Source organism: Nannospalax galili, unplaced genomic scaffold (assembly GCF_000622305.1).
Source record: "Nannospalax galili isolate Female #2095 unplaced genomic scaffold, S.galili_v1.0 scaffold724, whole genome shotgun sequence".
In the NCBI taxonomy this organism is placed as follows: domain Eukaryota; kingdom Metazoa; phylum Chordata; class Mammalia; order Rodentia; family Spalacidae; genus Nannospalax; species Nannospalax galili.
In genome coordinates this window covers 340,762-366,181 of record NW_008350617.1, presented here as the reverse complement: position 1 = coordinate 366,181, position 25,420 = coordinate 340,762, and the positions used below count along the sequence as shown (strand labels likewise).

Below are 25,420 nucleotides of genomic sequence, written 5' to 3'. Positions count from 1 at the left end.
GATGAGTTCTTTGGGTATATGCCAAGGAGTGGTATAATTCCTCCTTCCCTTTCTTATTGGATAGTTGTATTGTGTCATGTGGTGGAATCTCTAATTTATTTACCTTTTTTTTTTTTAGGTCTTTTTGAGATTTATTTACACATCAGTCTTTTACTAATTAAGGACAGTCTGAAAGGATGCTGATAGTGGTATTGTTTAAATTCATAGAAATATCAAGTTTCACAAAGTATATACAACTCCCCAGACTCAACTATTTATTTAGACAAGGTTTCACTTTGTAGTCCAGGGTGCTTAAAACTCATTACATGGTCCAGGCTGGCCTCAAACTTGTGGATGAGCTGGGATTACAGGCATGAGCCACTGTGCCTGGTTCCGTAATCAACTATGTCCAACCCTCAAGTTTCATTTTCAGTGCAAAAAACTCAGTATTTGGAGTAAAAACATACTGTTTTTAATTTGACACTGTTCATCCTTAAAGGTATCTATTTACTTGGTTGGGTTGGTATTTAATTTGACACTGTTCATCCTTAAAGGTATCTATTTACTTGGTTGGGTTGGTATTTAATTTGACACTGTTCATCCTTAAAGGTATCTATTTACTTGGTTGGGTTGGTAAAGGGCTGGCTCTGAAAGCATGCAGACCTGAGTTTGGGTCCTTAGCAACCATGTAAAAAGCCAGGGCAGTGGTACATGCCTAAAATCCCAGTGCTGGGAACACAAAGACAGGCAGATCCCTGGTGCTATTGGCCAGCTACTCTAGCAGAATCAGCAAGCTCCGGGTTCAGTGAGAGAACACTGAAAGGAAAAGGAAAAAAAAAGGTGGATAGTGGCAGAGAAGACACCTGACATCAATACCTGGCCTCCACATGCATGTACACACAAAAATAAAATTAAAAAATTATCTATCAATGTGGTTACCTTTAGAAATGTTTCCCTTATTCATGAAGAACCAAATCATGTATCTGTGGCAGGAAATGAAGTGGGGAGAGGAGGGATAACCACTGTTAGGAAATGAGGTGGGGAAAGGAGGGATAACCACCGTTAGGAAATGAAGTGGGGAGAGGAGGGATAACCACTGTTAGGAAATGAGGTGGGGAGAGGAGGGATAACCACTGTTAGGAAATGAGGTGGGGAGAGGAGGGATAACCACCGTTAGGAAATGAGGTGGGGAGAGGAGGGATAACCCTCCTTTCTTGTTCCCATGTCACTTCATAGCACCCAATGAACTGGCATATTGCCTTTGAGTATCAGTGAATGCATGAAGCCATCCGTAAACAAATAACTTATTCTGGAAACTGAAAAAAATATTTTGGAGACTAGGGGTGGTGGTGGTGAAATACAAAATATTTATCTTTGGAGACAAGGTCTCCCTATGTAGTCCATGCTATCCTAGCTCTTGCTGTATAACCTAGACAAGCTTCAAACTCATGATCCTTCTGCTTTAGCCTCAAGTGTCAGGATTACAAGTATGCCCCAAAATGCTTAGCTAAAAAATTTACCAGATTGCAAAATCTCTATCACATCCCCTGGATAAATCTAACTCATCTGGGTCATACAGAAAAGTCACTTTCCATTTCTATAAATCAGGGATGTAGATTGAATCTAGAGTCTTATGCATCCTAGGCAAGTGCTTGAACACTAAGCCACATTCCCAGCATTTGTTTTTTGACAGTCTTGCTATGGAGCTCTGGCAGCTTGGTATTTTACATACATACATACATACATACATACATACATACATACACACACACACACACACACACACACACACACACACACATACATATATATTCATTCCAAGCTGGTCTCAAACTTGAAGTACTGCTGTGTCAGCTTCCCAAGTGTTGAAATTATAAGCATTTGCCACCACTCTTTCACCTTTTTTTTTTTTTTTGGTTTTTTTGAGACAGGGTCTCCCTGTAGCCCCAGCTGATCTGGAACTCACTATGTAGACCAGGCTGGCCTTGAATTCGCAGAGATCCGCCTACCCCTGCCTTCCGAGTGCTGGGATTAAAGGCGTGCACCACCACGCCTGGCTCTTTTCACTTTTTTAAAATTCCGAGACAAGGTCTCATTAACTTGCTCAGCCAGACACTGAACTTTCGAGTTTGATCATCCTGTCTCAGCCTCCCAAATAGCTAGGATATTGGGCCAGGCCCAGCTTAGATGCAAACTTTTCAAGGGAAATGACAGGGTATCATTGGTGATGATAATCAGGATATGTACTAGGCCTTAATACAATTTTTTTTTTCTGTCTTTTTGAAGCAGGGTCTCCCTGTAGCCCCAGGTCTCCTGGAACTCACTATGTAGACCAGGCTGGCCTTGAACTCACAGAGATCTGCCTGCCTCTGCCTCCCAAGTGCTGGGACTACAGGCGTGCGCCACCGCGCCTGGCTTAGTACAATCTTTTTGTAAAAGCTGCCTGGCCTATTTGACTGAATAATCCCATTCCCAATGCCTCACAATCAGTACCACACTACGAATACGTCAGAGTGTGTATGTACACATACTTGAAAATTTCTTTAACCTACAAGTATTTCAAAAGTATTTTGAAAAATATTCAAATGATTCAAAGACTAGTCGTAGTCAGGTTATTTTTATCACTTTTTTAAAATTAAAAATTATTATTATATGTGTGTATGATGTGTATGTTTGAGTGCAGGTATATGTGGAAGTCAGCGTCCTTTCAGGAGTTGATTCTCTCCTTTCATTGTGGGTTCCAGAGATGAAACTTGGGTCATCAGGCTTGTAGGCAAGCACTCTTACCCACTAAGCCATCCTGTCAGTCCCTCGCATACAAGTTTCAAGAAAAGTAGATAGTAAAGAACTGAGCCAATGGTGAGTCTGTGGGTTAACAACACCACAGTAAGGATTTTTTTTTTTTTTTTTTTTTTTTGAGACAGGGTCTCCCTGTAGCCCCAGCTGTCTTGGAACTCACTATGTAGACCAGGCTGGCCTTAACTCACAGAGATCTGCCTGCCTCTGCTTCCCGAGTGCTGGGATTAAAGGCATGCGCCACCACATCTGGCTAAGAATTTTTTTTTTAATGAAATTTTAGGGCTTAGGGTGGTGGTAACAAAGGTGGCATGGTAGGTTTCTTTTTGTTGTTCTTGTTATTTTTGAGACAGGGTCTCCCTGTATCCCCAGCTGGCCTAGAACTCACTCTGCAGACCAGGCTGGGCTTGATCTCATGGAGATCCCCCTACCTCTGCCTCCTGAGTGCTGTAATTAAAGGTATGTACCACTACACCTGGCTAACAAAGGAGACCTTTAATATATTAAGTCTCTGGGCTCAGATCAAGTTTCCCAAAATCTGGCATGTTATATCTCTAAAGACCAATACCACCTTCTTGCTATAGAGGTAATTATACAGGTATTATAGTCTACAGCTGAGAAGACCCAATCATTTGGGAAAGTGAGGGGCTGTAAGAAAAATGCAAAACTGGGGCAAGTGGATTTTCCTATTAAAATCCTTTAGGCTTGAAGTTTAAGACTTCAATATATAGTAAGGCATACTTCCTTTCACACAACTTTCTGCTTAGGAGATGGCTCCCAGAGAAGAGGAAGAAAAGTGCCCACTTTTTTTCTGTACCTGATGTGAATACCTAAGAGGACCCTGCTTGTGGTCTACACAGTGTGCCTGGAAAGAAGGCCCTCCAACTTTTCCCATTCACTCTCTAGTAGGCCAAGCTAAGTGGCAGCAACTTTCAAGAACTCTTATCTACATTATAACCTGCAGACCTGTGGCTTACTTCTAGGGGCTCTTCTTGAGGCAATATGATAGTCCTATCCAGCAACATGACGTTCTGGCAACAGCTGAGTCCTCAGGTCAGGGTCTGATTATTGGTGCAACAGAATCTGTCATCCTACGGGTACTTTTGTTTCTTCAAAGAGTTTTAAAAAAAATTTATTATTTTTATTTTATGTGTATGAGTGTATTGCCTGTATGTGTGTAAGTGTACCCATGTCATGTAATTCTTGAGGAGGTCAGAAGAGGGCATCAAATTCCCTGGAACTGGAGTTAGAAGGGTGTTAGTCATCATGTGGGAGCTGGGATTCGAACCTGAGTCTTCTGCAAGAACAGTCAGTGCTCTAACTGCTGAATCATCTCTCTAGCCCCTGGTTTTTTTTTTTTTTTTTTTGGACAGGGTCTTCCTATAGCCCTGTCATGGAACTTGCTATATAGACCAAGCTGGCCTGGAATGCACAGAGATCAGCCTGTCTTTGCTTCCTGACTGCTGGGATTACAGGTGTGTGTCACCATGCCTGGCCTGGTTTCAGTTTTTTGAGACAGTGTGTTATGTAGCCCAGGCTGGCCTCAAATTCACTATGTAGCTAAGGATGAACTTAAACTATAGATCTTCCTGCCCCTGCCTCCTAAGTGCTGAGATTATAGGCATGTGCCACCATGCCTGGCTTTCAGGACTGAAATGTAAGGAAAGCCAATATTTACGAAGAATGAGAGAGTAGCCAGAGGTAACAGAAAGTAATCAAGAGTACTGGATCAGAGAAGTCAAGAAAAATTAATTCAAAAAAAGAAACAATAGAAATGTACATTAAGGGGTTGTAGTTAGTGATGTAGCTCAGTTGGTAGAGGACTTGCTTTGCATCCATGAGGACATGAGTTCAATTCCTACCACTGGGGAAAAAAAAGTAAAAGAAAAAGGAAGAAGAGACAGTAACTGGGCGAGAAGGCTCAGGCCTGTCATCTAGGGACTTGGGAGGGCGAGGTAGGAGAAGTGCCATGAATTCACGGCCAGTCTGGGCCACAGAGTGAGACTGCCACAAAACAACTCCTCCCTTCCCTAAATAGAGGCAGTATTCAACAGAAAAAATTGGTCATGTAATGCTCTTGAGGTCAGAGAAGATGGAATCAGAGGCACAAGTTTTAGATTTAAGGAGGGTCTGTTGCTCTATAATAGCAGGTTTATTTAGATTTATATCCCGGTAGTAGAAAATGGAGAGTTCTATTTCTATGAAGATGGGAGAGTCTTTACTAAGATAGAGAAAATAATGTGGGGGTAGAGGTTTAAAAGAGTGAAAAATAGTTAGCATTACAAGTTCTAGACAGGGAATCAGAAAAAAGTCATCTTTACCTCCCCTATTGACCAGCCAAGGACTTTCTTTTCTCCCTGCAGATAAGAGTCATGCAATTTGGGAGTCTTTTAGATAGATCCACTGAAGGGGTACCCCAATTGCCTCACCCTGTGTAACCTGTACAGCATGGAAGAAGCCAGAGTGGTCTGCGTCCCAATTCCCTATCTGAAAGTTGGGTAACCTCTTCAGAGGATGGTGTGCTAAGAATAGGAGGTAGGAACTGGCTAGGGCAGTTAGAGTAAAAAAGACCCCAAAGAAAAGTAGCCAGTTTTCTGGCTAAAAGTCAAAATGTCCTTGGGTCTCTTAGCAACATACTCTGTTCCAAAGGCCTAGTGACTTCCAGGCAGGCTGGGACTGGGACACCCTGTCAAAAAAAAAAGAAAAAAAAGAAAAGAAAGAAAGAAAGAAAGAAAGAAAGAAAGAAAAAGAAAAGAAAAGAAAAAGAGTACACAAAGTTGTCAGAAAAAAGTGATGGGGAGATATGAGAGGTGTTGGAGGGGAGGGAGTGTGGATTTGATCAAAACACCTTATATGCATGTATGAAATTCTCAATAAAGTAAAAGTAAAAAAAAAAAAAGAGTGAAGTAAAAAAGTAAAAGTTTAAAAAAAAAAAAGAGTGAAAAAGGGGCTGCAGAGATGGCTCAGCAGTAAGAAGCACTGGCTGCACTTACTGAGGGACTGGGTTTTAGTTCCCAGCACCCACATAGCAGGTAACAACCATCTATAACTCCAGTTTCAGGGGACCTGATGCCCTCTTCTGACCTGTGCAGGCATTGCATGGCATGGGTGCACTTACATATATGCACTTATATACACATTGAAAAAAAAGAGTGATGATGTCAAGTGTGGCGATACCCGCAATTCCAGCACTTGGGAGGCTGCAGTAGGAGGATTGAGAGTTGAGGCTAACATGGGTATATAACAAGATCCTGTTGCAAAGAAAAAAAAAAAGAGTGATGCTGTTGTAGGAAAGACTTAAGAAAAAGTGCTGGGCCATATTCAGGACTTATCTGAAGTAAGGGATCAGGAATTTATGTTTTTGAGACAGCATCTCATATAAGTCAGGCTAGGCTCAAATTCCCTACGTAAACCTGGCATGGTAGTGCATGCCTTGATTCCACACCACACTAGGGTGGCTGAAGCAGGAGGATCTCTGGGAGATTGAGGCCAGGCTGTTCTACAGGACAGCACAGGGCTACAGGGCAACCCTGTCTCAAAAAGACTAACGTACAACCCCCCACAAACCCTCAAACTCCCTACGTAGCAAAAGATGCCTTGAACTCCTGACTCTACCTTCCAAATGCTGGAATTACAGGTGTGTGCCACCATGCCCAGTTCTCAACATGAATTTAAATTGAGATTAATCTACCATGTTATGGTGTTTACTTGTCCAGCAGTGTTTACAGCTCTTGTGTATGCAAACAGAATACATATACTTAAATGAACTGACAAAGGACAAAACAAGTAAGAGAAATCAAAGTCATCTAACAAACAGAAGGAACAGAAGCACAGATAAAGGACCAATGCGTCCATCCGTCCATCTGGTCTTGTCCTCCCTGCCCCACTACTAACCTTTACTAGAGCTGGAGGCTGAAGCAGGTCGAGAAGATCGTTTACGATGTCCATTTTCCACACTTTCAGAAGCCACAGTTGGCTCGTCAGTTCGTGAGTTTCTTCGGCTTGGGGGTTTGGACTTCTCAACTATCTCTTTTGGCTCACTGTGGAAAACAGAAGCACAAAGTTTCCAAGGAAGTGAGGGAATCAAGACACATAAAAAGGGTAGAAAATTAATAGCAACACAGTCAGGGCCAGGGATATAGCTGAGAGGGAGAGTGCTTGCCTAGCATGCTCAAAGCCTGGGATTGATCCCCAATACTGAAAACAAAATATTAAAATAAGCCACAGTCATTCTGGATAGAAATGAAACAATGAACATGACTATCTTTTATGCTATAGAGAATTTAAAAGTGAGTCTAGCTTGTTATATTAGAAAAAAAATTCTAAAGTATAATGCTGGCAAAATTGTCCAAAACCAGGCAAGAGACATAAAGAACTTGGAATGATCCCTCTACTGGATTCCTTAGTGGTCAATTTGACACACTTGGGTAGACAGAGCCTCAACTGGGGAATTGCTTCCATTGGACTGGCCTATGGCCATGTCTGTGGGGCATCTTCTTGATTGTTGAGTGATGTGGGAGGGCCCAGCCCACTGTGGGTGGTGCCACTCCTGGACAGGTGGTCCTTTATTGCATAAGAAAGCAGGTTAAGCATGGGCCACAGGAGCAAGCCAGTAAGTAGTGTTCCTCCATGGCCTGTGCTTTAGCTCCTGCCTCCAGGTTTCTGCCCTGAGTTCCTACCTTGGGCTCCCTCAGTGATGAACCCGGGAAATGTAAGATAAAACATACCTTTTCCTCCCCAAGTTGATATTAGTCAGAGTTTTGTTATAGCAATCAAAGGCAAACCAGAACAGAAATTGGTACTAAGAGTGGGGTATTACTATAACAAACCTGACCCAGTGTTTTGGGGAGGACTATGGAAGCATTTGGAACTTTGGGCTGGAAAAGTCATTGAGTGCTTAGAGTTTGTTGCTGTGGAGCTCGGAGCAGTTATACTGAAAGAGGTGGAGACAATGAAGGCCTGGCTTATAAGCTTCAAAGGGAAGCAGAGACTATCAAGGGCTGTTTGTGTGATTTTTTTTTTTTTAATTTTTACTTTATTTTTATTTTATGTGTGTGAGTGTATTGCCTGCGTGTAGCTAGGTGCACCTGTGTCATGCAATGGCTGTGGAGGTCAGAAGAGGGCATCAGATCCCCTGGAACTGGAGTTACAGATAGTTCTTAGCCACCATGTGGGTGCTGGGAATTGAATCCAGGTCCTCTGTAAGAGCAGTTAGCATTCTTTTTATTTATTTTTTTTGTCTTTTTGAGACAGGGTCTCCCTGTGGCCCTAGCTGTCCTGGAACTCACTATGTAGACCAGGCTGGCCTCGAACTCACAGAGATCTGCCTGCCTCTGCCTCCCAAGTGCTGGGATTAAAGGCGTACACCACCATGCCCAGCTAAGAGCAGTTAGCATTCTTATCCGCTGAGCCATCTCTCCAGCCCCTTGTGTGATATTCTGAATTGAGAATCTATGGGTTCTTGTCAGCTGGGGCTGAAGAATCAGCTGTGATTAAGAAGAGACCAGAACCATTGAAGTGAAACTTGTTTTACTGGGACAATTGATGCTGGTTAGCTGGAGCTGAAAAATCAGCTGTGAGGCGAAATCTTCTGGGAAGTATTTCCTCAGGGTCCGTGCACAGAAGCTAGGTCCGGAGGGGGCCCAAGCCTCCATCTCAAGCTGAAAGCAGGATTGTTAATGTGTAACTCCTGCTTGGTTCTGGTGTTCAAAGTGTCAAGGGGTCACAGAGCAGTTGAGGCTTGGCACACTGAGGGGCCAGGAAAGGTCATTAGTGAAAGTGCAGCCTCAGTTTCAGTGGAGATGCCAGCACCATGGGATGACCACCAAGGTTAGCAGGTGTGGAATGGAGCTGGTCTAGGCCTGAGAGCCAAGCTGTGTGTGCTGTGAATGGCAGAGCCAGAGAAGTAGAGCTGCTGAAACCCTCTGGAACCCAGAAGATCATGAGTGAATCCCAGATGTCCAGCCTTGAGCTACTTTGCTGGACTAAGGTTTTGCTTAAGTGTTCCCAATTCTTCCCTTTTAAATAAAACAGTACTTGTCTTTTATTTTGCAGGAGCCCACAGCTGAGAGACTTTTAAGAGACTTTAAACTTTTAAAGTGTTTGCATTTTTCAAAGAACTATGCGATTTTTAAAGTTGTACTGTTTTATGCTGTGATACTGATGACATATCTTAGATAAGAAATGGAAAGCTTCCTTTAATTCCAGCACTTATGGAGCAGAGGCAGGCAGATCTCTGAGTTTGAGGCCAGTCTGGTCTACATAGCGAGTTCCAGGCCAATTGGGGCTACACAGAGTCCATGCTAAAAAAAAAAAAAAAAAAAAAAAAAAAAAAAAAAGAGCTCGTGGTTTAATAGTGATGATGTATGTGTGTCAACTTGACACACCTGGGTAGACGGAGCCTCAACTGGGAAACTGCTTCCACTGGACTGGCCTATGGCCATGTCTTTGGGGCATTTTCTTGACTGTTGAGTGATGTGGGAGGGCCCAGCCCACTGTGGGCAGTACCACCCCTGGACAGGTGGTCCTGTATTATATAAGAAAGAAGGCTGAGCACAGGCCAAGGGAGCAAGCCAGTAAGCAGTGTTCCTCCATGGCCTATGCTTTAGCTCTGTGCTCCAGGTTCCTGCCCTGAGTTCCTCCTACCTTGGGCTCCTCAGTGATGAGCTGTAACCTGGAAAATGTAAGATAAAATAAACTCTTTCCTTCCCAAGTTGGTATTGATCAGAGTGTTTTTGTCACAGCAATTGAAGGCAAACTAGAAAAATTCCCCCTTAAATCTTTTCTCATTTTCCTGAGGTAGTATTTCCCTTCAAAAATTATTTTAGATTATATAAATTTTAGGTATAAAAGGTATTTAAACATGTTTGAAAACAGCTACTAGCTCAAAGTAGCATCTAAAATCTAGGAAACTGCTGGGCATGATGGTGTATGCTTTTTTAAATTTATTTATTTTATGTGTATGAGCGTATTGCCTGCATGTATGTGAGTACACCGTGTCATACAATGCCTCGGAAGTCAGAAGAGGATTCCCCTGGAACTGGAGTTAAGGACAGTTCATAGCTGCCATGTGGGTGCTAGGAATTGAACCTGGGTCTTCTGCAAGAACAGTCAATGCTCGTAACTGCTGAGCCACCTCTCAGCCCTTAAATTTATTTTAGTATATGCTTTTAATCCTAGCAACCTTGCCTCCCAAGCTCTTTGGGAGGCAAAAGCAGGTGGATCTCTGAGTTAGAGGTCAACCTGGTCTACAGAGTGAGTTCCAGTTTCCAGGCCAATCAGGGCTATATAGTTTCAAAAAAAAAAATCTGGCAAAATTTGAGTATCTATTAGTATTTACTATAAACCTTGTACAGTTAGATAATGGCATAATGTAAGTCATATTATGAGAATATATTCACAGTACACTGCAGATACACTGAATGCTCCAACTTCAACACTTCAGGCAAAGATTTAAAATGGGCTATATTGTTAAGGACATAGACAAAAATATTTTCATACAGTCCTGATAGAGTATCAATTGTGTAACCCAATGATTCTCAGTAAGGAGCAATTCTTTAGAGTAAGCTATATTCCCAACTGTGGATATATTTTTTGATTGTCACAATCCAGGAAGGGAGCCACTGGCATCTTTGGGTAAACATTCTACAGTGTAAAGACAGATGCCTATAATAATTATCTGATTCAGAAGTCAATGTTGAGAAAACTTGGTATTCTCTGCCTTAGCAATTCCATTTCTAGGAGCCTAAAGAAATAAATCTAAAATTATTTCATTAAAAAATATAGCCTTATGATTTAATTGTCTTCATCATGAAATCGGCTTAGGACTGCATCACTTAGCCCATTCTCTTCTCACCACCTACCAGTTCAAAATGCTTGCATCTCTTGGTAGCCAGCATTCTCTTAGATCTGCAGTTGGGCCCAACACTCTGGCTTCAGTACAACTTTCTTGATGGTTTTAGTCTTTTTGCAGAAAATGGGCTTAGTCTGTCCACCACTGACACACTGTGGCTATAATGTCACTTTCCCTGGCATACAGAGAACTACTGCCTTTCCTGTATTTTGTGGGACTGGTGCTTGCCACATTACTTGCAGAAAGTTCAGTGGGTTTTAGGAACCCTCATCATGTTTGCGGGAGCATATATATATATAAAATAAATTGGGGGGCAGAGACTCACAGCATAGCCCAAGCTGGCTTAGAATTCTATATAGCCTAACCTAGCCTTGAACTTAAGGCAATCCTGCCTCAGTCTCTTGAGTGTTGTGATTACAGGTGTGAATTACTACACTTTGCTGGAAACACGTATTTTTCAGACCTTTAATGATACCCAAAGATGTCAAAATGATTTATTTATAGAAATTTACAGACCTAAAAAATGTCTAATAGATCAATTAACTAAATTATAGAATATCCACATGCAGTCATAAAAAATGTTTTTATGACAAACTGGAGTTTTAGACAGTTGTGAGCCACTATGTAGGGACCTGGGAACTGAACCCAGGTCCTCTACAAGAGCAACAAGTGCTCTTGACTGCTGAGCCATCTCTCCAGCACCTTCTGATCTGTTTTTTTGAGATAAGGTCTCATGTAGTCCAAGCTAGCCTCAAATTTACTACATAGCTGAGGATGACCTTAACTAAACTGATCCTCTGGCATTCACTTCCCAAGTGCTCGGATTACAGGCATGTGCCACAACATCTGGCTTTAATTCTGATAGTAATTTGAAAAATTTTTAAATAAAGTTTTTACTATTTTTTCATGGTTCAAAATGCTTATTAAGATCCTCAAAAATCTGATTAAATTTTCTTGCAAGACATGGAACTGAAATAAAAATAATGTGACAAAACAAGTTAAAGACTGCTTCTTCTGGGAAATCTTCTATGGGTCTCTTCCCAAGTCTCTTCTATCTTTTGGGTTCAAAGTCCAAGTCTATAGATACTTGACCTTCTAGGGCAGCCATTGAATTGTACAGCATGTTTTATTTTGTTATTTTGTCTTTTTCTTTTTTTCTCTCGGAGCTGAGGACCAAACCCAGGGCCTTGCACTTGCTAGGCAAGCGCTCTACCACTGAGCTAAATCCCCAACCCCAGCATGTTTTATTTTGATGTCTTGTGCCTTCACTAGATTATGAGTTCCTTAAAGATACAAACCATGGTTTGATTATCAACTTTCCTACCTCTCCACTGTTCGTTATAGCCAGAAGACCCTTTGCTAGTAACATTATAGCTGAGAATTGAGCTACACTGTCCATTACCTTAGCTTTATATAAAATAGCTATAATATAAATAAAACCACAAACCAAAAAAAGTCAGAGGCCAGACTAGAGCTAGGGTGGAATTTTAAGTCAAAAGGATCAACATCTCCTGTTACAGGGTACAAGGATGGTGTTCTGAGTCCAGAAAATAGTCTAAGATTCTGAGGAAGGAAGATTCCTAATGGTGTAACCTCTTTGTCTTGGCAAAACAAAAGCCACAGCAATACTGTTCTTGTTTTTATGTGGTCAGTGTTCAGGCAATTCTGGAAACAGAAACCTATGAAATATTTTTGATCTGATTAGACTTTTCCTAGACAAAGAGTTGGCATATTTGAAACTATTAGTTCAATCCAAATAAAATCAGATGGCCAGAGTGGTATATTAGGAGTAACGATGAATTTGGAATCAGATGATTAGGGTCAAGTTGGAGTATGCATTTATTAGCAATGATATTTAACTCCTTATCCTCCTGATTTCTTATCCACAAATCCTCAACTTGTCTGGTGTAATACATAGGTCAAATGTGAGGACAAATCCAGGAATAGGTTTGACTGTTGGCTTCATCATCTGTTGTATCTGCAATCCTAGGCAATTTAAAGCTCTCTGACTTTTAGATTTCTCATCTACAGGACAGAATTTATTACCCTAATAGATACTATGTAAATCACGTGAGATAATACATCTAGGGAGCCTGTATGCCGGAATGTGGCAAGTAATAGTATTCAAACAATGTTAGCTGATATGAAAAATGAGAAAATGACTTAAGATATTTTACAAACTCAGGGCTCAAGAGACAGCTCAGCAGTTAAGAGCACTGGCTGCTCTTGCAGAGGACCTGGGTTTGATCCCCAGCACTGACACGGAGGTTAACAAGTTAACTCCAGTTCTGAGGGAATCTTCTGACCTCCGACAGCATTGCACAGCATGGATACACTTACATACATGTGTGTCAGACCATACTTTGTTTACTTTCTTTTACCTTGAGGATCAAACAGCTATGTTTAGAAGGTATGTGCAAGGACTGTTTTTGTCCTTTGCTTTTTTTTCTGGAGACAGGGTCTCCCTGTAGCCCCAGCTGGCCTGGAACTCATTATGTAGACCAGGCTGGCCTTGAACTCATAGAGATCTGCCTGCCTCTGCCTTCTGTGCTGGGATTAAAGGCATTCACCACCACGCCCAGCTATTTTTGTCTTTTTGAGACAGGATCTCCCTGTACACCCAGCCGGCTTGGAACTTGCCATATAGACCAGGCTGGCCTCAACCTCACAGAGATCCACATGCCTCTGGCTCCCAAGTGCTGAGACTAAAGACATGCACCACACTGCCAGGCTCACAAGGATTATAAATAGTCCCGAAAACAGCTCTTATATATATAGAACAGTTATTTACTCACTCAGTGCTGAATATGCCAGCTCATTCAGTTTTTGGAACAATCAAAAGAAACTCAGCCACCAAGTTTTATTAAGAGAAATGTTACCCTGGAGGAGTTAGGTACTTATAGAAGCTCTCTATGTGAGTAATAAAAACAGACTGGTACAAGAGTATAGGAAAAGGACACGTGGGGAGAGTTTAAGGACTGAAAAAGCAGATACCCTTCAAAGAGGCTTATGCTATAATCATGCTAAGTCTGCAGAAATGATCATCTTACCTTTGTCCAGAGACTATGACAGCATTTGCATCAAGTTCTGTAAAAAAATGCAAAGGACAGAATGAGATGTGGCAGCTGCTGTTATGTGTCCACAGGGAGAAGCCAGGAGTCTACAGGAATCCTGAATGCCTTATTTAGGCGAACAGGTCTCTGTGCCTGTTCTCACCCTACATGGTATGGAGACAAGTTGATGTTGATCCAACTTGGTTTGTTGGGGACATCAAGATACTTACTTGGTCTATTTTTATTTCTTTACACCATGAAATAACCTTGTTTGGATCAACAGAGCTAAATTCACACTGCCTGGTTCATATTTCACCCAGTTACAACTACCTTAGTAAAATAAGCCTCTTCCCTTTGTATAGAAGAGATTGTTTTTATTCTTAAAATATCTTCACCCGCCTGCATTTTCTTTTTAAAGGTAATAGTCTTCAAACATGTCTTCAATATTTATTAAAGATGTATTTTTTCCTCTGAATTTTAGAGGGCAGAGAGCCCTGCTTTGATATACTGCCCATAGACTTCATCATGTTTCTGAGATACTTCACAGATTTCTTAACCTCTAAGCAATGCCCTCCAAAAACAACTCAAATAGAATTTTGTATCAATGTGTCCTCTGGGTTTACCAGACACTTCTTTTCAGCACCAGCAGAAAAACATCTGTTTCCTCTATCATGTCTTTAGGTAGCTCCATCTATGTTTTTGCTTTGTTTGAGACAAGGTCTCATTATATATCCCTGACTGGCATGGAAGTTGTGATATAGACCAGGCTGGCCTCAAATTCACAAGATCTGTTTGCCTCTGTCTCCCGAGTGCTAGGATTAAAGATGTACACCATTACGCTGGCATGGTAGCTCCATCTTTTACAAAAGCCTTTCCACAATATATCAGATAACAAAGTCTCCTGCCTTAGGTCTCCACAGACCTGTGTCTGTTTTCCCATGTAGGGAATCTAGCATGTTCAATACCTAGGCTGTCCTACTGAGTACACGGTAATCTCCCTGAAGCCAGATAAGTCAGATTATCTGATTTATTTTTTTTCTCGTTGGTGGGTTTGGAGGTTTGAAACAGTTCTCTCTTTGTAGCCCTTGCTGTCCTGGAACTCACTACGCAGCCTAGGCTGGTCTCAAACTCATGGTAATCATCCTGTCTCAACCCAAGGGCTTGGATCATAGGTATGATCCACCATACCTAGCTTGATGTCATTTCTTATCCATGTATTTGTGGCCAAATTATTTGACTTCTCAATGCCTAGTATGAAAAATACAAGCAACTATATTACCCACTTCAATGCTAAGAAGATCTAGAAACATCTCAAGAAATAGACATTAACTCCTTCTTTGGTTGCTACTACCTTGGCTGGTTCAGTTGGAGCATAAAAATTCCCCTTTAATATATACTAAGTAATACAAATGATTCAAGTAAAAAGGGGTGTTAAGCCGGCCGTGGTGGTGCATGCCTTTAGTCCCAGCACTCGAGAGGCAGAGGCAGGCAGATCTCTGTGAGTTCAAGGCCAGCCTGGTCTACATGGGGAGTTCCAGACCAGCTGGGGCTACAGGGAGACCCTGTCTCAAAAAGCTCAAAAAGAAAAAGGGTGGTGGTGCTAACCTTGAATAGTTCTCATTCTGTTCCTCTGAGGCAGGGTCTTAATCTATAGCACAAGTTGGCCTGGAACCTGATACACAGCCTATGCTAGCCCTATATTAGCAATTCTTCTGCCTTAGCCTTCTGAGTGCTGGGATTAAAGGTACATGCCAAATTAGGTTAGTGTGTTCTTGTGAAACAAGAGGATGATTATAAGAATTTTTACACTAATCGATGAGGCATTGAGAAGTGGAAGGTTGTAAGGGTGTCTTTTTCTTTTTTTTTAAAGCAGGGTCCTGTGCAGCTAAAGATGACCTTGACCTCCTAATCCTTGGGTCTCTGCCTCTCAAATACTGGGATTATAAGTATATACCACCAGACTTGGCTTCTGAGGTAATTTAAAAAAATTTTAAATTTATTTTATGTTTGTACATGTTTTGCCTGCATGTATGTAAGTGAACCAATGTTGTGCAAGATGGATACCCTGGAACTGAGGGTGGTTGTCACCCATCAGGAGGGTGCTGGGAATTGAATCACGGTCCGCTGGAAGAGCAGCCAGTGCTCTTCACTGCTGAGTCATCTCTCCAGCCCCACTGAGGTAATTTTAAAGAGATTCATATAAGCTAAACTTTAAAAAGGTACAGGATTCTTTAGCCAATTACTCTGATAAGGAGGAAAAATAGAATAAAGTCCATTTTCTGGAGTAAAGAGTTGGGATGGAGTTAACATTTCATCATAGAATGTGGGAGGTGCTCATGAGGCCTCACTCTTAATTGAAGGGTTATTGGCAGGTGATGGCTACTGGGGGAGAGGAAGTCATTTTTCTTCAGTACTGCATTCAATGGTAAGTTGCCCATGCTCCAGTAAATAACAACAGCTAATGCTTATGCAAGCAGCCCTAATTAAACTCAGTGGGTCATTAAAAAAAAGGACATGAAGGCCGGGCATGGTGGCACATGCCTCTAATCCCAGCACTCAGGAGGCAGAGGCAGGTGGATCTCTGTGTGTGAGTTCAAGGCCAGCCTGGTCTACATAGTGAGTTCCAGGACAGCTGGGGCTACAGGGAGACCCTGTCTCAAAAAGACCAAAAAAAAATGACATGAAAGGAGGGAAACTTCCTGGGAAGAAGGGAGTGGGAGGATAAGAGAAGGTGATGGGGTGTGTGAATGTGATCAAATACATTATATACGTGTATGAAATTGTCTAATAAAATAAAAACAAATTTTTAAAAATTACTGTTATGTGTATGAGTATTTTACCTCCATGTATGTTAAATGTACTTGGATTCTGTAGTGCCTGTGGAGACCAGAAGAGGGCAGTGGATTCCCCTGGAACTGGAATTAAGGACAGTCATTAGCTGCTATGTAGGTGCTCGGAACTGAACTCAGGTCCTCTGCAAGAGCAGTCAGTGCTCTTAACTGCTGAAGACATTTTTATAGGTCCTAGTAATTTTTTTTTTTTTAAGACAAGGTCTCACTGTATAGTTCTGGTTGGCCTAAAAGTCACAGAGATACACCTGTTTCTGCCTCCTAAATGCTGGGATTAAAGGGGCATGCCACCCAGAGAACAATAAATTTTAAAAAGATTTAGGGAGCTGGAGAGATGGCTCTGTGGTGAAGAGCACAGGCTGCTTTTGCAGAGAACCTGGGTTCAATTCCCAGCATCTACATGGTGGCTAACTACCATCTGTAACTCCAGTTTGGTGCTTTCTTCTGACCTCTATGGGCATTGCATGACATGGGCGCACTTACATACATGCAGGCAATACACTCATACACATAAAATTAAAATAATAAATAGAATATTTAAAAATGCAGATCACCAGGCCCATCTCACAGACAGCTTCACTCAAGGACTGAGGGATGAGGCTCAGGAATCTGCATTTAAAAAAAGGATTGGGGGCAGGAAATGAATTTCTTTCCCATTTCTAGTTGCTCCTTTTCTTAGAGAAAAAAGGTGTTACTACAGAACTTCTTTTCTGAGCACTTTCTGTTCTGAACCTTCCCAAATGCCCAGCACAATGTCAGTTGTCATGCAGGCAGTCGGAAGCAAAGAATCCAGGTAGCTGAAATGTGTTTTGCACATTCATTTTTTCCCACGGCATGAAGCAGAAAATCACACAGGGTGTAGAACCCTGAAGCAAAATTTAAAGCACCCACAAGTTATATCCTATTTTTATCGGCATACATTTACAAAAATCAAATGTGCTTTTTCTTACTAATTTTAGTAGGTGTATACTTTCACTTTTATAAAAAGATTTGTGATTTATGTGTGTATGTGCATGAATGTATGTGCATTTGTGTGCAGGTGCCTGTGGAGGCCAGAAAAGGGTGTCAGATACCCTCAAGGTAGAGTTGCAGGAGGCTCTGAGCTGTCTGACATGGGTGCTGGGAATGGAACTCTGGTCCCCTGAAAGAGCACTGAATGCTTTTAACCACTCAATCATCTCTCTAGTCAAGTATATACTTTCAATGACATTCTAACTTCTTGTAGGAACCAATCATTCTTTTTTGCACCCTTCAATAACCTTTAGTCATGAGGAACCAAGTAAAACTAAACTGTAACATATCTGTGATAATGGTCTGCTGTACTGCGTAATCTGTGAGGGCAGAAGTGCTCTTACTTCATTAAGATCCTTATACATGCAGAACTAACCTACCATTTCACAGCAGTTATCTGTTAGATTACCATGGACTCCTCCTTCCAGTAACACCACCCCTAGTGCTATTTACAATGTCCTGTTCACAAGAAAACATCTGGAGATAGCTGAAATAATTCTGCTTCACTGAAGGCAGAGGTTCTCTGAATAAACTACTTCTGTCATGATAATCCAATCATTACTTTGGTGCATTAATGCTTGCCATGCCAGTAAGTAACCATATGCCAGCTAATTAGCTGCCAGCTCTGGGTATCCGGGTCATGAACAGGGAAACTATTCATGGTTGGATGGTAGAGAGACAAGTACAGAAGTGACCTACTTGAGACACTGGCTAACACTATAAATGAGAAAGTGAACAAGATGGTTGGGAAAATATCCCGAGTACTGCACAAGTTCTGCCATGCAACTGAAGTTTGCTTAGAAGCAAGTAAGACCATTCCAGATCCTTACTGACATGAGAATATGTGACACTGAGGACAACACTAGCTCCTTCACATGTAACTCATCCCACTCCAAGAAGTTGTTCCACAGTGTGCCTTACCTGGTCTGGCAACAGATCCCTGCAGTGCTGTGGCTGGAGTTTCCTTTGGGACTAAAGTCTGTGAAGGGGCTAAGGCAAAACAAAACAAAACAAAAATAGGTCTTTTACTTCTTTTTTTTTTCCTAATTAAATTAGAAAGACTGAATCAAGAAAATAAGGAACTGCTGAAACTGATAGTCTTAGAAGGCAGTGCTTGAAGCTGATCTTTAATAAGGCTTTAAAAATCAACTACTCTAAATTAGTGAGGACTACCATAAAGGGTATTCATTTCTCCTTTTTATGTGCATAAAGTTCAGGTAAGGAGATGGATGATCATGAGAACAACAACCACAGTTTTAGGGTCAATTTGTTTGTTTGCTTCTTTTAGACAGGGTCTCCCTTGTAGCCCCAGTTGGTCTCAATCACACAGAGATCAGCTTGCTTTTGCCTCCCTGAGCGCTGGGATTAAAGGCACACATTGCCACACTGGCTAGGGTCAATTTTTGATCATTACTGTTTTTTCCTTTTGTCTGGCTCTTTACTAGGTTCCCCCAATCTGAACTTAAACTCCTGATCCTCTAGCATGCTGGGATTATAAGCACACACCACCCACAACTCAAAACTATGTCTTAGCAAGAAATCCAAGCTACTTTTAGAATGACTATATCAGTCACCTGAACATTTTAAAAATCCTCTTACCCCTCCTAACATTATGTTCCTTGAGAACTAACAATGATACAGTTCTGCATTTTTCTATAGCATCTAGCAAGAGTGATGGGCATAAAGCAGAAAATAAATTCATACTTAAATGAATAAGTCAATCTAATATTATTTACTTTTCAGAGATATAGTTACAAAGAACTTTCTAGGGGCAAAGCACTGTGCCAGGCATCCTCAGAGACCAAATTACATTCTTCTTGCACATCAGAAATTCAGCCTAGTATTAAAGAAAAAATAAATACATGTGGTATACTGGAGTGCACTGTGATGTCATATGAAACAGACATACAAAGTATAAACTGCCATGGAAGTCCAGAGTGGAAGAGATAGTCCAAGTTGAAAATTTGAAGGCACATTAAAGGAAGAAATGCCAGAATTAGTCTTTGAAGGACAGAAAGATCTTAGACCCTTGAGGAGTGGAATATATGATGTGCTCTAGAACATAACTTCTAGATAACACAGTAAAAGTTTAAGGCACAGATATGCCATAGTTGCTCAAGGGTATGCCTTCTCATTTTGACAGTTCAGCCAAAATCTTGGTTAAACTCTGCAACTGTGAGAGTTTTGCCCTTTGGTGGAAACTGAATTTTGTAGATTTCTTTCTCTGCTTACTAACCTAAGAATTCATTTTGGATGCTTATCTGATATACCTTAAAATTATACCTCAACTTCTATTTTTTTTTTCCAGACAGGGTCTCCTGGTAACCCTAGCTGGCCTGAAACTTGCTATGTAGACCAGGCAGGCCTCAACTTCCCAGAGATCTACCTGCCTATGCTAGGATTAAAGGCATGTGCTACCATGCGGGGCCTCAACTTCCATTTTTAACTTCAGAATTGGTTCTCACATTTTCAAGATAGAAGCACTTAAGTTCCTTTGAAAAAGAATTGAAACAATCACTGTAAGCAAAATAATCAAATTCATTAAAACTGGAAACCTTTTCCAAATGCTAGTTCATCTTCCCAAAGCTTATGTTTTTCTAGTATTATATATGATCCAAATAAAAATATTTTCTAATCTCTCCATTTTTCTCTTAATGTCAGGGGGAAAACGTTCCCTAAAGGAAAATAGAAAGGGAAATATATTTAACAGCAGAGAATATACTTAAGCTACACCAGTTTCTTCTATTTTTTTCTTAGACAAGGTCTCATGTGGCTTAGCTTGGTCTCAAACTCACTATGTAGCTCAGGATGGACCTGAACTCTTGATTCTCTTGCCGCCTCCTCCTAAATGCTAGGATAATAGGTGCATACCACCATGCTAAGCTGTTTCAATTCTATGGTCACCTACATCAACGAAACTCAAAACTAAAACACAGAACCACCCCACTCCCATCCCCTGTGAAGTCCGTCTCCTCTAAGTGTAATGAGCTCCCTGTAGGCCTTCACATTTCTCCTTCTATCTTGGACACTGAGGTAGAGAGGCAGACAGGAGGTGAAGTAATCTTTCCGAGTGCTGCATGAGGCAGTATGCTAGCCAGTTCATGCTAAATCTTCTCACTGAATCCTAAAAATTCTGAAAGGAGGGATTATAATCTTCATTTTATAGGCAAAGTACAAAGAATTCAAGAGACTGTAAATAGTGGAGCTAAAATTGAACTCTGATCATAATCTGAAGCCCATATTCTTTCTGCTGCTCCTCCTAAGTTATAGGTGCTCAAAGTATTTTAGCTGCATAAATAAGAAGGGGACTATTAGCTAACTTAGTATACTGCAAAGTCCTTCCCAGCTCTGGGCAGTGCAAGACTGGTTTGTCTCTAGGAAAATAGAGTTTCTGCACCACTTAAGCCTCACAGGAAGAGAAAGGCAGAGGAAAAGTGACAGGAAGGAAGGAAGGGAGCTATAAGGTCACTTATGTTTCCATAATTGGCCTACCTTAGCAGTGCATAGGAAATAACTTGAACTAGATATCCACTCATGGAATGCACAAAGATACCACGTCCAAAAGAAACTGGTAATAACATTTTAAACCCCTTATCGATCAATTATATTTTAGGCCTTGTGATAAACATGTTATAGGCATTACCTCATTAAAATCTTATAGCTATTATTGTCTCCATATTACGAAGGAAGAACTGAAACTTGTTCCAGCCCATCAAGCTGGCATATGCTGGTACTGTTAGCAACTCAAGCCTATCTGACTCTTCACCACTTGGAAACTTGTTTATTATCATGAAACCTGGTTTTCTGGAGCAGCCCAAACAGAAAGGTCCCTAAGGTGATGTACAATGGAAATAAGGCAGAGAGAACCTGCTCTGAGACAGTTTCAAGCAAGCCTTCATCACGAGAAGGAAAAAGAAGAGAGGCTGCTATTCATACCCAGAGGACTGTGTCAGGCTGCAGACTCACAGTATAGGCTGAACAAATGTTAAAATGTCTCTGAGCTTCCACCTTTCATCCATAGGAAGACGTAAGATTACCTGATGGTCTGTATAAAGATGATGTGAGATAATGTATGTGAAAATGCTTCTTTTTAAACTGAGAAATTTTATATATAAATGAACCATATATCATCATCATTAGTTCAGAAGCCTGGAGAGAACCATGTTAATAAATGTAAACTGAATATGGGATTTTAAAGCATATTTTTCTATTTTTAAAACTACTGCCATTCTTCCTTCAAGTAGAAAAGGACTCATGCTTTCTCTCTTGTGGGACAAGTCAGCAAAAAACTGACATGAGGAGCTGATGCCAAGCTCAAGTACATACCTATGCTGGGTAGAAGCTCTGGATGGGATCCCACTTTCTCCTCCACTAGGCCACCTGCAAGTGGCTCAGATGCTACGCAACCATGATTGCCTTTTGTGGTCGGCGCCGTGGAGATGAGCTCAGAGGGTACCAAGGTGGTTACTATTGAGCGTACACTGGTGGGGAGAGCACCGCCAGGTAAGATGGGTCCTGTTGAGGTGGAGCTTGGGCCCACAGGGCTAGAGGTCATTTTTAGTAGAGTGGGCGCTGGGGGTGTTGGGGTTTTACTGTCCAGCTCTGTGGAGCACTGTTCTGTTCCCATTAGCCCAGTTGTGGTCTCTAGCCCTTGGCTGTCAGTCTCTCCATCTGCACCATATTGTTCTTCCCCTTTCTCCAGAGAGCCTGTAACTTTCTTACATGCCTTGGTCAGCAAAATCTGGCCAATTTTGTCCACTTTTCCTTTGCCCTTACTAGATGAGACTGGGCTTCGCCGATTGGCAGAGGAGCCTGGACTATTGGTCAAAAGGGGAGAAACCACTGTGGTTGACTGTGAAGAGGGCAGCGTACTCTGATCTGCTGAGGTGTTCACCTGAGGACTAGCCTCATCTGGATTTAATTCTTTTATTTGCTGGACAGAAGGATTAGGAGCGACAATTGGAGAGGATGAACAAGGTGGGGAAGGCAGCTGAACAGGAGTGGCTCGTGAGTTTAGAACCAACGGCCGACCTGTCTGTATGTTTGGAGCAGGACTATTGGAAGGGACATTAGGTGCTACAGGAGCTGAAGAAAATTTTATGTTCTGAGGTATATGTAAAGGTCCAACAACTGCAACGGAGGGAGGCATCAGGCCACTGTTGGTTGTCAGTGGGGTGGCAGGAATTGTGCTTGGCTGTGATCCTTTCATAACCTGAATTATTGAAGATGAATTGATAAAAACAGGTGTAATGAATTGAGGCCGGGCATTAGACTGAGCAGCTGACTGTCCCTCAGAAACCATAACTTTGTTACCCACACTGGGCATTGTGACAACTGTTGACATCAATGCAGACTGCAAGTGAGTTGGCAGGGCTGCTGATGTGTTAGATGAAGTGGTTATGGGATTGGAAGTAACAAATACAGTTATTTGATTTGGGGGCAAGGGAGTAGAAATGGAAGAAGAGCTGACAGGTCTTGACATTAGTGAAGGGATGCTTGGTGCAACATTAGAACTGACCTCACTCAATTCTGAATGCACAAGGTTTGAACACGGCTCATTACTGTGAGGTAAGTTTAAGGAATTAGAGGGTTCCTTAGAAGAAGACGGATCCTGCAGTGTGGGAATGACAGGTGGTTTTTTGAGGTCCTCCCCTGAAACTACTAGAGGTGCTACTTCCAGATCTGTAAGCCCAGGGGGTTTAATGGTCACATTAGGAGCTCCAGAGTTGTCAAGAAGTTGGCTTAACGATGTTGGTGCTTCTCTCATGGCAGGAGACATCAAATTTTTGTTTTCTTCAACACTGGGGAGTTTGTTGGGATCTGAAGGTTGCCCATCCTTTTTGGATTGCTCTTCAGGGACAACCATTTTAGCTTCTTGGGCAGGGACTACTTTTAGCTCAATGTTTACCTGCTCCTTCCTACCCTGGGAATTCTGGCAATCACTGTCCTGAGGAACATTCAAGCTTTCCTTGTTATCCTCAAGAACAGCCCCAACTGCAGCCACAGGCACGGTGGGATTCTGAGGATTGAGTCCACTGTTGCTGGGAAAGCTTCCAGGTAGGGGGGGATTGGCAAGAGGAGTGGGACTGACCAACATATTCCTAGGCAACTCCATGTTCTGCAACAGGGTGGTGCTTGTTTGAGAGGCCAGAGTAAGTTTAGGGGCTTTTGAATTTTGCCTTCCAGGACTTGGAGTAGTTTTCCTACTGGACCCGGGACTAGACCTGCGACTGTTACTTGGACTTGCTCGTTTAGTTGCTCCAGGATTAGGCTGTTTTCCAGAATTCACCACCACAGATTCTAATTTGTGAGTTTGTGGGGCAGCAAAATTAGAAGGATTATTTATGGTAAGATTTGAAGGTGCTTGCCCAATGGCCTTTAGAGTTGTTGGATTTAAGCCCTGTTGATCGAAGCCCCTATTTAAATTTGGCCTAGGAGGTAAAGGAATATTAATCTGTGGAGGGAAGAGTCCTGCTATGGAAGCATTGAGTCTTTCTGGTGACAGACTGATTTCTGATGGTTCTGTGCTGGGAGGGCGGTTGTTGGGTGTTTGAGGATAATAGGGTCTGGGGCTGGCTCTGTTTGGTGTTTTAGGCCTAGACGTCTGGGTTGGAGCAGCCACATTTGGAAAGTGGTGGCCATGGGAACTGGGCAAGGAATTTACAGGGGGCTGCTGGGGAGTTGCACCTTGAGTTGCTGAAAGGGGAGATGGTCCAGGTTTAGGTCCTGTCATCATTAACTGATTCTGAGAAACCACTAAATGTGAAGGCATGTTATTTGGGCCTCCTGAAACAGATGGTACTTCACTGCCACTAGCTTCAGGAAGTGAAGGCATCTCTGCTATTGGTGAGCTAGAAGAATTCTGTGGGTTCTCCTGGTATAACATTTTCCTTGAATTACTTCCCAAAGGAGTATTCACAGGCATTGGCATTCTTTGTTTATCAGGTGATGGTGGCACAGAGGCAGGTCCTTGCAAACTGACCATGACAGGTACATTGCCACTTTGCTGCATGGGCATTCTCTGGGAGTCTGGGTTCAGAGGGCCCCGTGGAGGATGGACATTTTGGGAGACTGGAAGCCTAACAGATTTAGGATCTTGCTGCATCATGAACATCATCATCATTTGTTGTTGCTGCTGCTGTTGCTGCTGCTGAGACTGTGGCTGACTAGGTGGTGGTGGCTGCTGCTGCTGAGGCTGTGGCTGCTGCTGTGGTGGCTGTGGTGGGGGTGCCACATGTTGCATGAGTTGAGGAGGCATCTGCTGCAGTGGCCTCTGTTCAACTGGTTGAGTAGGATAACCTAAAACAAGCCCCCCAAAATCAGGGAAGTTAGATTTTCAGCAAGAAAATTTTGCTACCTTTCGAGCATAGCTAAGCAGTACTCATCTAGGTAGCAGACTGTGCACAAACAGCTCAGGCATGCTGCTCCAGGGACAGCCCCTAATTATTTGGCACAAGCAAGGGGGCACACTGCTTAAGGAAGCAAAAAGAAAAGCATTAAGAACATGAAGCCCCTCAGTGTCCAGGATGCAAATGAGGCATTACTGTATTAAGACTGTGATATGTACTACAAATGGCTGAATCATTCAGCCAAACATGAAAAGAAAAAAAAATCTTTATCAACAGCAAATGGCTGGCCATCCAGAATTTAGGTCTCAGATAGACATAATCTGTAATTCACTGTACATATAAAATAAGGCATTTAGTATTCACTTTTTCTGGTAGCACATTGTCTTTAAAGTCAGTTTTGATGAAAATAGCCTTTTTATTCCTTCAATGAAAGTAAAATATAAAACTATAGGATTGAGTTCCTTTAAACAGGATTTTCAATTATTCTAGTCCATGGGCTTCAAACACTATGCTGCATCCTTTGGGGAAACA

General features: G+C 42.0%; 1 protein-coding gene across 5 annotated transcripts in view; it reads right to left on the bottom strand.

Annotated features, from left to right (window-relative positions):
- Nucleotides 1-25,420, bottom strand: part of Ncoa6 (nuclear receptor coactivator 6) — an 87,756-nt gene that overhangs the window by 5,438 nt on the left and 56,898 nt on the right. For 4 of the 5 annotated variants that reach the window (XM_017801885.2, XM_008847882.3, XM_029570828.1 and 1 more), the window contains exons 11-14: nt 21,867-24,839; nt 18,462-18,530; nt 13,678-13,714; nt 6,670-6,815 (exon numbers count right to left, since the gene is read on the bottom strand). In XM_017801885.2, coding sequence (XP_017657374.1) covers nt 6,670-6,815; nt 13,678-13,714; nt 18,462-18,530; nt 21,867-24,839 — 3,225 coding nt within the window. The remainder of the gene's footprint in view (nt 1-6,669; nt 6,816-13,677; nt 13,715-18,461; nt 18,531-21,866; nt 24,840-25,420) is intronic. The other variant, XM_008847883.3, reaches the window with a different exon arrangement.